This window comes from Acanthopagrus latus, chromosome 15, assembly GCF_904848185.1.
Source record: "Acanthopagrus latus isolate v.2019 chromosome 15, fAcaLat1.1, whole genome shotgun sequence".
In the NCBI taxonomy this organism is placed as follows: Eukaryota; Metazoa; Chordata; class Actinopteri; order Spariformes; family Sparidae; genus Acanthopagrus; species Acanthopagrus latus.
In genome coordinates this window covers 1189736-1203058 of record NC_051053.1, presented here as the reverse complement: position 1 = coordinate 1203058, position 13323 = coordinate 1189736, and the positions used below count along the sequence as shown (strand labels likewise).

Here is a 13323-nt window from a genome sequence, read left to right as displayed (position 1 = left end):
ACCTTGTATATGGACCATACTGAAATGATAACTCACATAGAGGATAGTGAAGAATGAAAAGAAAGAAGAAGAAAAAAAAAAAGGAGAGAGAAGGTGCCACCCCGCTGCCTGTCACAACGCAGGTTAATAACATGCAGAAAACCTTGTATAAAACCCCTTCGGAATATAGAACACTAAACAAAACCCCCATACATAGAACAGCATACCCGCCTCCCCTTTCTCTCATATTATTGAGAGACCCACTGCAAACTCGGTCCATGAATCACACTCAGGTGGTCCCCATTAGAAGCCCCCCACCCCGACCCCTCAAAAAATCATTTGATAGGTGTCTCTTTTTACAATATGCCACACACATACTGTATGTAGTGCGCACAAACCAAACAGTGGTATTTAGAATGTTGTTTGCATAACTCCGGTTAGTAACCCAAACAGAAAAAAACAAAACAGTGTGAGTCTATTCATTTCCATTGTTCTGACATTGCTGGCTCTAAATAGACTTAAAAAGTAAATTATGACACTCCGCGTCACTTTTGGCTTAAAATACAAACACAAAGAGGACCACTCAGGTCATAACATAGTTTTGAGCCGCTATATAGACCAACCTGATGCCCAACCAGTTGGACGGAGTCCCATACTCTTGAACGTGTTCAGGAATCAGGTGCAAAAATGATTAAACTAAAAGTCATGTCCTGTACATATTGAGCCATGCAATCTGGATCCTTATACCGTGTATTGGTCAAACTGTCCGCCGGGATAAAGTTCAAGTGTCGTCCTCTGCTGTTCTCAGATGCCCTGTCTCCTCCTTGTTGATAAAGTCCATTGCCTCTCTGTGATCAGTAAACTTCATCCTTTTCCCCTTCCATGTTAAGTGTAATTCGGCCGAGTATGCGAGGGTGAAGCGCAGATCCAGATTGTGCAGCTGGTTCCTGGCATCTGTGAACTTTCTCCTCTTCTCCGCCGTCTCTTTAGTCATGTCGGGGAAAAATTACAGCTTGCAGCCCCTCGAGATTACACCTTCCTTATTCCTGTATTTCTCCCTTGCAGCAGACAACACCTGTTCCCTCTCTAAAGAACGTAGAAACCGCATGATAATGGGTCTGGGTGGCTGGTGTTCTTCGGGCATTGGTATTGGGGCACGATGCACTCGCTGCAGCTGTGTTCTGTCCAAATCAATACCCAGGTTCTCAGAAATTATTTTCTTCGCACAGTCTGTCAGGTTCCTACCTTCAAGCTTTTCTTTCAGACGAGCCGCAGATTTTGGCGTCTGTCTCTGTTGGCAGCGTCTTCAATGGCCTGGTGTAGTTCCTCACACTTTTTAGCACTTTTATCCGCTGTTTGGCAAAGCTGGTGGTTCTCATCCTCTAACACAGAGATGCAGCTGTCTGTTTCATCTAACCGGGTCAGTTGACGTCTGTTCTCAGACCGGCACTGGCGTCCTTAATATCCCGTCATGGTGTCTGCGTCGTCTGTTAGCTTAGTTAGTTTTTTTAGTTCTAGTTTTCATAATACATGATTTACAAGAGCTCCCAACGTAGATAAAGCGTTAAACTATCGCTTCACCAAGACTTAGAGCACGACCATTCAGATTCAACTAGCGAATTTGGGGTGAACTGGTGGGTTAATCGGGACGTGTCCAACTAGGAGACCATCTCGTTCGGTGACGTCATGTGACTACTGGCCTCATATTTTAATAAAAGTTGATGCACATCATTTCCAATCATTGGGCCAATTTTCAAGTTTCTGGCCCATTCCAGCTCACAGGAATTTGAGCTCAAGGGGCAGACCAAAAAATAAAAATAATAAACCGGCACAACTTTAGAAGGGTTCTACCCCTTCGGGGTAGGAACCCTAATAAACCGGCACAATTTCAGAATGTCAGTCACACACACTGTGTAACATCTATACCTCCCCATATTTCTAGTTCCACTAAAATAACATGCAACATGCACTCATATATACACGTATATCTCTCTATACCTACATACGCACTGCACCTGTGGAGCTCCATAAAGAAAGAGAGAGTAGAGAGAGTGGTGAGAGTATGAAGAAGAGAACAAATGCTGAGGGGAGTCTTACCATAGTGGTGGTGCATTTAAGCCTCTTGTCGTTCGTTCATGTTATCCAAAAACCTTGGGCAGTTTCTTCTTCAGATCTTCAGCTGCATCTGACACGTTATTGTAGATGTATTTTATGTCTCCAATGGTGACTATGAGTCGGGAGGGATACAGCAGCCCATAGCAGAGTTCGGCTCTCTGGAGTTTCCCTCTGATATCATCGTATTCCGCATGTTTTATTCTGATCTCTGTTGGGAGATCCTGGCAGACCCGGAGCAGCCCCCCTCCCCAGTATAGTTGCCTTTTCTTTGCCACAGCCCCAAGGATTTTTTGCCTGTCACTTCATCTCAACATGCTCACAGTGTAAGGGCACAGTGGATCTGTTGGAGCTGGGCGAGGACGTAGACTACGGTGCTGCCTCTCACCCTCAGGTGTCGGGTCGCTGTCCTTAAGGTCCAGGATAAAACCTAATATTTCATTCATCATCTTATCTGGATTACCTGTCTCCAGGCCTTCATCCAGGCCAAAAAAGACAAGTCCCTCCTACTGTGGGCTTCCCGGATAGTAAACTTTGTCTGTAGATAGTTTACTTCTTTAGTTCATTCTTTCAAATTAATTCTTTCTTTCTTTGCCATCAGCAGCGCATTGATCTTCTAAATCTTTTCGGCATTGGTGACTCTATTGAGGATGGCCTTTCATTGAGTTGCTAAGTTCGTCAAACCTCCGTACAAATGAGTCTTTGAGATCAGCCACCTCAAACAGAAGTTGCTGTGCCCAGCCAGGTGTCTCTTCATTTGCCATGAGTAGATTGATTGAGTGGGCTGCACACCGCTTTGGATCGTCTTTTATCTTCGTTCTGTTTTCTCTGCGATGACCACCAGTTGTAGACATGCAGGCAGTTATACTTTGGACACCTTAAGCCAATCTTCTTGTGAACAGAAATAAACGATATGACGCTTTAAAACATATTTTCCGGGGACTAAGTGGTGCAGGGAATCTCAGCATGCTATTCCTTCTGTCACGTGACCAACTGAAAGTAGTTCAATCAGTACACATCAATTCTTAATATTTGAAACCGTTAAAATAATTGTTTGTTGCTGTGTCAATCTGAAGCTGGTAGTTTAAGGTCAGAAAGTTACATCATGTTACTTAATGACCATTACTGTAAATATGCTAGAATTAGCCAAGAGGTCTTAATTAGTCTTAATTTGTAGTCCCTGCCATCAAAGAACAAGTTTAAAACAAAAGCAACCATGATGTGAGGTGTGTCACTGACAGTAAAAGTACAATAAAGACATGGCCAGCGATACAACCCAAGCCAGGCTGTGTTTGCGTCCCACCTACTGACTAAAATGACGGGGTTAGCTACGGAATTAGCATCAAATTAAGGTGGACTGACCACCAGCTGTTCCAATTTGAGTCACAACCCCGTCTCTGACACCCCACCCAATTCCAATCCACTTTTTGGTCTGATCTAAAGATGAAAAATGGGATGCTTCATAGAAAGTGTTATGTTTTATGCTTCCTACGGTAATTTCTTGTAGTATCAAATAACGATATCTTTTAAGGTATTATATCAAAGTTAGAAATTAAGGTATGGTGACAAGACTAGAGATACCATAAATGATGCATTTCTAACCATCAGGCTGTAGACATACGCCTTGACACAACTGATGGACAAACTAATAAATCAACTGAAAAGGCTGACAGACTGATGATGAAGAAAATGATTGGCAGTTGTTTTCTAGTGAAGCAGATAGAAAACTGGCTGTACAACACTATTTTGAATGAATCTAGGAGCAATCATGCAGCAAGAATCCTGTGGCAACACAGCGAAAACGTGAACTATAATAACATGTCAACTGAATACTTTACTTAGTACTTACTTCAGAAATCATTACCATGTGTTGTAGCATATAAATGTTACCTTTATGCAGAGGACAGCGGCCTGCTTGGCCTCCTGGTTTTCCGTGGACGGTCCTCTGAGTCCAGACTGCTCAGCTCCACTCAGCGTCAACCAGTTGACAAAACTCAACACTGCTGACTCACCACTGAATGCAACACAGCAGGAAAATTTAATTTTTACTTTTGCCCATCTTGGTCGAGATTGTTTTATGAAATACACTCCCTATTTATTACAGATTTTCTCCTAATAATAGAAAGCTAGTCTCCTTTTAGGCATTAAATAGTACATCAGAGTACATCAACAAATGGCAAATGAGATCCGTCCATACCGATTTGAAGGAGTTTCCTCTCTTTGAAGAGAAATTTTCCCATTTGGTTCCACAAAATCCTCCACCTGAGGCAACAAGCATAGTGTGTGAGCACTGAACAGCAGGTGGCAGCAGAACATTTAGAAATGGCAACCCACAGACTTTCTCTGCAGCAGATAGGATCCAGTCACTGACTAATGTAATGTAAGAATGTTCAGAAGTTTGAAGTAGAGCACTGACCTCAACCATGGCTTTGGGCAGAAGCTCAGCTCTGAACAGCTGCAGCATAGATTCCATTATGTTCTTCCAGCCCTCCCTGAGGATGTTGCCATGCCGATGGGCAAGGTTAAACACTGTCTTGGCTGCTGTCTGTGCCTTACTATTGCTGCCAAACACTGTAGGAAGGTTTTCCACAGACTGCAGGGGAAGGACACACCAACATTCAGTCAACACTTTGAGACAATTGTACTGTAATGTATTTATCATATGGCTGGTCTGTATATCTGTATATATATTTAAAAAAAAAAAAAAGAAAAAAGAAAAACAACACATTTTATGGCGATAAAATTAAATTTGAGTTAAAACAAGAGTAGATGAGAGGAGTGGCAGAAAGTGCACAGCTGTGTGCAGGAGAGGCAATCCTGTAATTGTTCTTGCATTGTCAGAGATTAGACAGTTTTATTTAATGTAAAATGACACATTTTAATTTATACAGTTTCTCATTTTTTCATTATATTGATATGATGTGCAGGTGCATATTTTCTTTTACCTCATGTGCCTGACATCTCACATGGGGCTTTGACTTACAACTAAACATAAAAAAACAAGATATATCTATTGTGTTTTGCCATTCAGCTTGAAATACCAAGATTTTTGGCAATAATGTACAAGTTTTGCTAATATGATTTTGGTTGTTTTAATTGCAGGATGGATTTTTCCTCAACCTTGCAACATCAGTGTTGTAGTAGTATGTGGTGTCACAGGAAGCGTAGCGGCAACATAAAGCAGCCAAAATGGAGAAAAAAAAAAACATTTAAAAAACGTACATCTAACTGATATGGTTATTTTAGATGGGACCTATTTTAGGTGGCTAAAATACATCTTGCTGCTGGTAACGTTTCAGCATTACATAGCTCTGCCTCCTGCCGGTGCTGCATGCTGCTTCTGCACACCATCAGAGAGCTGACGGTCATCTACTACAGGTGACACACTAGCCCCATTCACACAGGAGAAGACGCATAAAAGCCACAGCCGCAGTTCGCCAATTCTCCATCGTTGATTCACACAGAGCGAAGCATCTCTGCCTTAAGCCCTCAATACGTGAAGCCGGCTTCTCCGTTCACACTGGTTCGGTTCTCCAATAATACGGCCCTGATACTACCTCCAGAGGCGGATCAGGGCCAGAGCAAAATTTCACCCCTTGCCGCCTCAGAGAGATTCACACTAGCCCTTTTTACACAGCGTCTCAGCATTATCTCCAGAGCTGGTGTTTCGCCAATTCTCCACTGATGGTGATTAACACAGAGCGCAGCATCTCCGCCTTCACGTGTGTAATTCGCACAGAAAGCTGCGCTGCGGCTCCTAAAGAGCCATGACTGTTCACGTCATGTTGATGATGTCGGTGTTTCCCAGGTGTCCTCCTGTCAATCTAAACCCGTGGACAGTTTATAATCATATGGATGCTGTTATAACGTGTAGTGATTGAGATCCTGACCCGCCAAACATCCTGGAAAGTGATGAAGTTACATTTTTTGAGCTAAATTACATAATTACATAATCACCATCAGTAAACAGGACGCTGTCAGACTCCCTCACTCATGGGGACAGAGGCCGCTTTCTGGGGAAAGTTCCCTGAAGTCTCAGTCAGGAGGGCTGATGTTTACTGTGATTTATTTTCATCACAAACACACGGTGAGTCAAAGTTTTTGCCGGAGACATATGCGGTTTTTTGAGCAGAAATGTGTGGATGATTCAGGGGGACAGGTGGAGGATGGACAGGAGGACGGTCGCTTCTCCACGTACAGCTGTGGTATGTGTTTTCCTCATATAAGTTACCAAAGACAGTTACAGTTTCTACGTTACTTTTGTTTGGTCCTGTAATGTTGCGTTGTGGGACATTTCTCTGTATTTAGTTAAGTGAAGGACCTGTGCAGTTATCAGAGTAGTCAGACCAACACGCCCCCCCTCCACACCTCCAGCTTATCCATTCACACTGGGGCGGGTCACCAATAATGCGGCCCTGATGCTAGCTCCAGAGGTGGATCAGCATCGGAGCGAAATTTCCCCCCTCTCCACATATGAAACTTTCACACAGAGGAGGGTGTGGAGAATTGGCACAGGACCCCCACATGCAAACGGCAGTGTGAATGGGGCTACAGAGACGGAGGCAGGGAATTGCCGCACTAAAGTTGCACACAAAAGCCAGTGTGAATAGGGCTACTGACTAGGGAGAAGTACCTCATACAACCTCACATTTAGTTAGTTTATCATTGACACAACGGAGACAACATATCCACCACATCAGAGTAATAAGATTTTGGTTTGGTTGTGAGAAATTCCAGCTTAAAGAGCAAACCAAAGATTTCACACTGTAAATTGGTAGGAGCAATTTAGTACATTAGGACCTAGGTACATTTTCTGAAAGGATCTCACCTCACTGCTTAGAGTGGTAAACTTGCAGAGGGAGATTATCAAATTGTCAAAAACATCACTGAAGCCATAGTGAGCTGCTATCATGGCACATTTCCTGCAAATACAGAAACACATCAAATCACACAACTTAAAATCAACAAACATTTGACAGCATACCAAACTGCATTTACTCTTTTTTTCTATCTATCTAAGGTCTCCACGGTGGCCGACAGGTGCAAATCACAACATCAAGTCGAAAGACACAATGACATTAACCAGAAAACTCATCAGAATTCTGTCAAACAGAAAGCGCGGAGCTTGTACTTATTAAATCTGACTGGGCAGATCAGGGTCAACAAAAGTGGGAAGGTGTGAAGGTCCGTTGACCGGAAATCGCACAGAAGATGACGCGCTTGGTCATCATGATCTACATCGACAAAGGAAAATTGGTGAGAAAATCTGTTTTTTTCTTTCTATGATAATGCAAATAATTCCCATGGTAATGTGTCCTTAAGGTTTAACATTACTCAATACATTATGTACAACATAACCCTTGAGAAAGTTGATTAAGTAACTTGCTCAACAGTTCTGTATGATTTCCCACTGATCTGCCTAATCAGATTCAACCAGTATAAGTCCTGTCCTTTCTGTTTGACAAAAGTCTGATGATTTCTGGTTAATGTCATTGTGTTTTGGAATTTGTTTTCAGACTTGCTTTTGTGATTTACATCTGTTGACCACCATACTTCTCAGTCCAAACAGCAAATAAGGGACACCATTACTAAATACAATATGTGAAAAGAAACAGTGTGTATTATATTGAAATGTTGCTTAATAATACAAACTAATGTTGAGCCTGGCCAACAGTGGAATGAGAAGAGCAGACAATGTGGCCTAAAAAGGTGAGCTACTGACGAAGGACGAAGGTTACGATGTGGCATAACCTTAATTCTCTAAACACAGTCAGGAACCTGATAAAGGAGAGATAAAGAGGACTACCAACTTGTAGAGGAACTGTAGATTTGAATCCTCATTCAAAGTATCTCCCTGTTCCACTACCTCACCTGCTGACTATTGTGAAATTATGTACCTGAAGCCAGTGATGGCCTTCTGGATGATGTTGTCGTCGAGGCTCTTGTCAAAGACATAGGAGAGTGCAGCGATGGTGGGACCCCAGGTCATTGTAAACAATTCATTGTCGTAGCTTCCGGGAGGCAGGTGGAGGAAAACACCCTCAGGTGTGGCACCGCGGTGTAGCAGCACACTCCACACGTAATTCTCCTTCACCAACCCTGTCTGCTCATCTGGCATCACAATCTCCTCACTCCTGCACAGAAAAAGCTCAGCTTTAACAGTGGCCAAATCAGGCCAGCTTCATCAATAAAAGGTGTGGAAAAAGCTAGTAGGTGAATCTTTGTCAGACCTTATGAATAGATTACTTTTTGCTACTGCTGCTGATGTGACACATGAGACACCTGTGACACCAACATCAATGCAAAGCTGTTCTGACAGGTAAGATTTCTCTGCTGGCCAGATACATGCTAATGTGTCAGGTGAGTGCTGCAGTGTGATGGCAGCTTACTTAATAGCAGTGTAGATATCCTCCAACATGTCCTGGTCAAAGTCTTTGTTTCCATTTACCCCCTTCAGATTTTTCTTGAATTGCTGTAAAGTAAAAAAAAAAAAACAGAAACAAAAACAAAGCAGTTAGGTGTGGGTTAATCTACCTAATCTACCTTTGTTTCCTGGCACAAACCTTATTGAAAGACCTCGCATACTTTTTTGCAGAACTGTTGTTTCTCCACCATCAACATGTCAGTCAGTGAGCATCAACACATGAGCTTAGCTCAGACACCCAAGCCTCTGGCATTCAGGGCTTCATTAACTGTGCATCCAAGCAACAATTAAAAGGGCTTGTGTGGCTATGTGTTACTTAATACGCTTCAGTTGCAGCATTAGGAAAACAGGGATTATAGCCAAGAGCCTCCTGTAAACAAACACAACTACCCTGTGATGACTGACAGCCTCAAGGCTCTGATTTATTCCTCACTAGTCATGGTTTGTCCTACTGGCAGGTAAAAAGGAGGTAACGGGAGCTTCTCTGCAGGGACACAGAAAAATAAACGTGTGCAGAGACAGCTAGAGAAAGCAGAAGGCTACGGAGGATCAGGCCTCTATTTGTCATGCTCATATCAGAGACACTCTGTCAGACAGAAAATCATGTTAGGAATGCTAACACACAACCTGCCAAATCGAACAGCTTGGTGTGTTTTATGGACAGAATTATGCCACTGAGCTGACCTGCACCTCACTGAAAAGATGTCATCACATTGTCAGGTCCTAGGGAATAAGCTCTGATTTACACAGTGTGATGGTGGGCATAGTTTTCCCATTTCAAAAATAACCCCACTGCTAGCACATGCTGTGGTGAATACTACGCATTGCAAGCTGCTAAGTAACTCAAGTGCTAGGCGCCACTTTTACTGGCCCTCTCCTAACTATTGTGTGGCAGCCTGTGCCTGTTGTCTGAGTCCGAAGGTCAACGAGCCTTCTTCACCAAACTACAACTGACCTTTAAGGAATGTATGAGAATAAACACCATACAACTCAAGCTGTATGATGAGGTATGACTCAACTCAAGAAAGATCAATTCTACAAAGTATTTGTACACAAAAGAAAAAAAAGGGAAAGCAAGTGCTTTCTATTGTTTGTCAGTGAGAGTGGCCCACCCACAAGCTGCTCATGAGCTGCCCCACAGACTCTGTTTAGTCTTCATCTGCTGTCAATCACAGAGAGAAAAAACAGAGACAGAGACACATAGACGTGCACACAGAGACACACACACCGCCTGTTAGGATGAGTTCACCTCTCAGATGGACCACCACTGGCTACAGCTGTTAGCTGTGAGCTTTCTGAGCTGCCAAGCTGCACCAGTGCAAAATACTAATATTCACAGAGGAATTTCATACCATCAGACACAGAGACTGGCATGTCCCAGTGACAGAGAGAAAAAATAGATGAATACAGTTCAGCTGTTTTTTTACTTTTCAAAACTAAATCTGCCAACATGTCAGACATTGCAGGTAGTTCTTCAAAGTCTATAGATGTATATCTGAAGTGCTTTTCTCGCAAGACCAGTATTACCAGGGTAATTGTGTTTTGTGTGGTGTGTTCACACAGGATAAGCTGAGTCTGTATTTTACCCCGTTTAATGAAATTATCTCCTGAATATGAATAATATAAGACGCTACGTAACATCGACCTTTAGAAGTGAAGCGTCTGCTCTTTGTTTAGAGTTGATCTGTGTGTGTGTGTGTGTGTGTATCTGTGCATGTGTGTGACTCACCTCAACAGTCATAGGGATGTTCTGCTTGCGGACATTGTGGTTATGCTGGTCAGTGTTTAGCATTATCACAGCATAGGCCAAGGCAAAGCCTGCATCATTGGTCATGAAGGGAGAGCCATTCACCTTCTACAAACACACACATACAGTACACCCAATGTAACACATTAACATGATATAATATGAGTTAAAGCCACTTCAGACCAAAAACCAAACCAGTAGAGTGTTTGACTGTATATTACATAAGAAGAGCTGACCTTGTTTCTAGTCTGAATCTCACCTTGCACATCCTGCTGATTTTACAGTGACTCCACAGAGTGGAAAACTCATTTACAGTGTCACTGCCTAAAATAACTCTTTCAAGGTCACTATCTGTGTGTCTGTGGTCAGCCTAAGAAAAGGACATTACTCGGAATAGTTTCCAGGTCACGTGGTTCCTCCTGCTATTTTGAGAGGTCAAATATTCCCCCCTGTAGAGTCTGTCCTCTGCCCATCATTGTGTGTCTGTGTTTGTGTCAGAGTACTACTATAATCTGTACGATCATGTGATCAGGAAATTATGTTCCACACCTGCACAGAAAAGTAATTAACTGACATGAAACGTGGTTGTTTAAAGATATGTACATAGGTAAAGCAGCTGGGTCAATTACAAGTTTACAAAGGTGGAACAAAGAAGTCTAGGTTTTGCAACCCACAGTAATACCCCTTCTCCACTGGTCAAAATCCCACTTAAACCAGCTCAGATTGGAGTTCTGTGCTCAATGGGGATATGTAAAAACTGCACTGTCCTCATATACACTGGTTCACTATAAAACACACTTTCACTGCATTATCCAGTCTGTCTGGGCTACATTTTTCCTGCAAAAATGAAGTTTGAATTAAGGCAACAAGGAAGTGCAACTGCCATTGAGCAACCAAGGCAGAAAAGAGGTAGAAATTGAAGAGGGAGAGTGATAGGAACCAATGCAAATCAAGAAGGAATGGACAGACATTCACTGGATGGACAGCGCTCCAGTGTTGTGTGAAAGTCTGTTCCCATGTTGATAGGTGTTTCCTCTTACCACTGGAAGTTGCAACGCTTCAAAACTTTAGGTTACATGCATAACCTCAATTCTCTAAGTAGCATGTAACAAACATATATTCTTCTCTCTGATGTTGCAGACACAAATGTATAAGGTTGTGTCTTTTGTTCATGGCTTCCTTGCAGCTCCTTTTTCATTTTCAGGCTGCTAGAGATGCTAGCAGTTTGTTAGCAACATGGCTACCTTGCAACCCTCCAAAGCAAAAACAGCTATAAGAATCCCAATTTTACATGAAGAACTCTTGTCTTGGTGCTATGAAAAAACAGAGTAAAACACTGTATCAATAAGTAGGTGCGTTTAGTTATATACTGATCTACTTGAAAGAATGTTGGTTCTCTTTCATAGCATTAGTAATGCCCCTGCTTACCCTCAACCTGATGACGTTAATGTCGTAGGGCCACCCGCCCATTCCTATTTAAGGTGCCGACATGCTGTCATTCATCATTCAAAATATCTAGCCCACCTCTGACTCGCTTCACACCAGCAAGGAGGGTGGTCTGGTGAGACACTCACTCCACTCAGAGAATCGGGGTTATGCAAATGACCTAAAGTTCTCTGTCATAGTATTCGTTTTGTGTCTCACTATGGGATATACTGATTCCCGGATTCCTGAAAGAACCCATGACCAGAACCAGCCCTAACAGTAGATTTATTCTGGTGAATAATCCCTGTTACAAAAAAACCCTCCACTCCACTGCGTGAGCTAAGGAGGGTGCTATAACAGCCAGGCTGCAGGAACGAGCAAAATTATTCAGATGTGACGACCAGCTGGCTGCAGCACAAATTGAGATTCCTCTCAAAAGAGCCCAGGATGATGCCAATCCTCTAGTAGAGTGTGCACACAAACCAGCTAGAGGTTGTGAGCCACCACTAGTGTAAGCAAGTACAATGGCCCCAGCTATCCATTGGACAGCCTGTTTTGAGACTGGTCTTCCTTTATGAGGTTTAGCCCATGTGGCGACGGACTGCCGTTACGTCGGTCATAAATCAGACAGGGCTCGGATTAATTGAAGACGTGTGTGGATGTAGGTACATAGGTGTAATGAGACGCGCGCACACAGCTAATTGTTTTATTGACATAATGCTTGCAGGATTAGGGGGTTACTTGGCCATCAAGAGTCACCTGGGAGGAGAGAAAGTCAGTGATTAGCGGGCCACTGTTGCAGTAGGTGGTGAGAACATAAGATCTGTTTGTGGAATTGTGTGAAGCATAAAACTTACCTGCCGCTTCTCTTCCTCCCAGGGTGTACGCACACCTTTTATTAGTTCCACTTGGTGGAGCGGGAGGAACCAAGAGAAGAGTAGGTAGAGGGGAGTTTGATTGGTGGGTTTTAAATGTAAATATATGTCAATCATTAGGATTATTTATCTAGATGATTCTGTGGGTTTATATTGATTATGTTTATATTTGGTAGGGATGTTGAAGTAAATATTTGTTTATTTATTGTATGTTTATGTGGTGAAGGACAGGTAGTGGTACATGCCAAATAGGCGAAGGAGGTGCTGGGGGTATTTAAGCCGGTCATTTGGAGGAAGGATCTGTCTGGGTTTCCTCATTCTGGTCACCTCGACCACTCAGGCAACCTGACAGCCCAGGACCAGAGTTTCCCCTATATGCAGTCTGCGGTGGCGTGCATGATTTCTGTAGGTTGAACATCACAGGCGAATGGCGAATAAATTGCACACAGTGAAAGCACTACACCCTAAGTTATCTTGAAATCAATTATTATTGTCATTACTGCTATTTGTAAAATTTCTACAAGTCACTGTTTAAGTTGAGTGGCTGAAATCCTCGTCGTCAAAGCCATAAGTGATGCAGACAACAACATTTGTATAGTTAGGCAGCCTAACTTGGGCTATATTAAAAACAAGTACCAAATAAATATCCTTTAGATCCTAAAGGATCCTCCGTGAGTGAATTACTGCGCTTATGAAATTAACGTTACATCCATTAGACCCCAGTTGCTAGCTTGCATTAAAAGTTGCAAGAAGCTAGCTAG

The 13323-nt window shown here is 42.7% G+C and overlaps 1 protein-coding gene across 3 annotated transcripts in view; it reads right to left on the bottom strand.

Annotated features, from left to right (window-relative positions):
• The window catches only part of gbf1 (golgi brefeldin A resistant guanine nucleotide exchange factor 1), a 138714-nt gene that overhangs the window by 19073 nt on the left and 106318 nt on the right, over window positions 1-13323 (bottom strand). For all 3 annotated transcript variants that reach the window (XM_037122997.1, XM_037122998.1, XM_037122999.1), the window contains exons 20-26: window positions 10245-10370; window positions 8481-8563; window positions 7989-8225; window positions 6920-7013; window positions 4508-4684; window positions 4289-4353; window positions 3982-4105 (exon numbers count right to left, since the gene is read on the bottom strand). In XM_037122997.1, the coding sequence (XP_036978892.1) occupies window positions 3982-4105; window positions 4289-4353; window positions 4508-4684; window positions 6920-7013; window positions 7989-8225; window positions 8481-8563; window positions 10245-10370 (906 nt within the window). The remainder of the gene's footprint in view (window positions 1-3981; window positions 4106-4288; window positions 4354-4507; window positions 4685-6919; window positions 7014-7988; window positions 8226-8480; window positions 8564-10244; window positions 10371-13323) is intronic.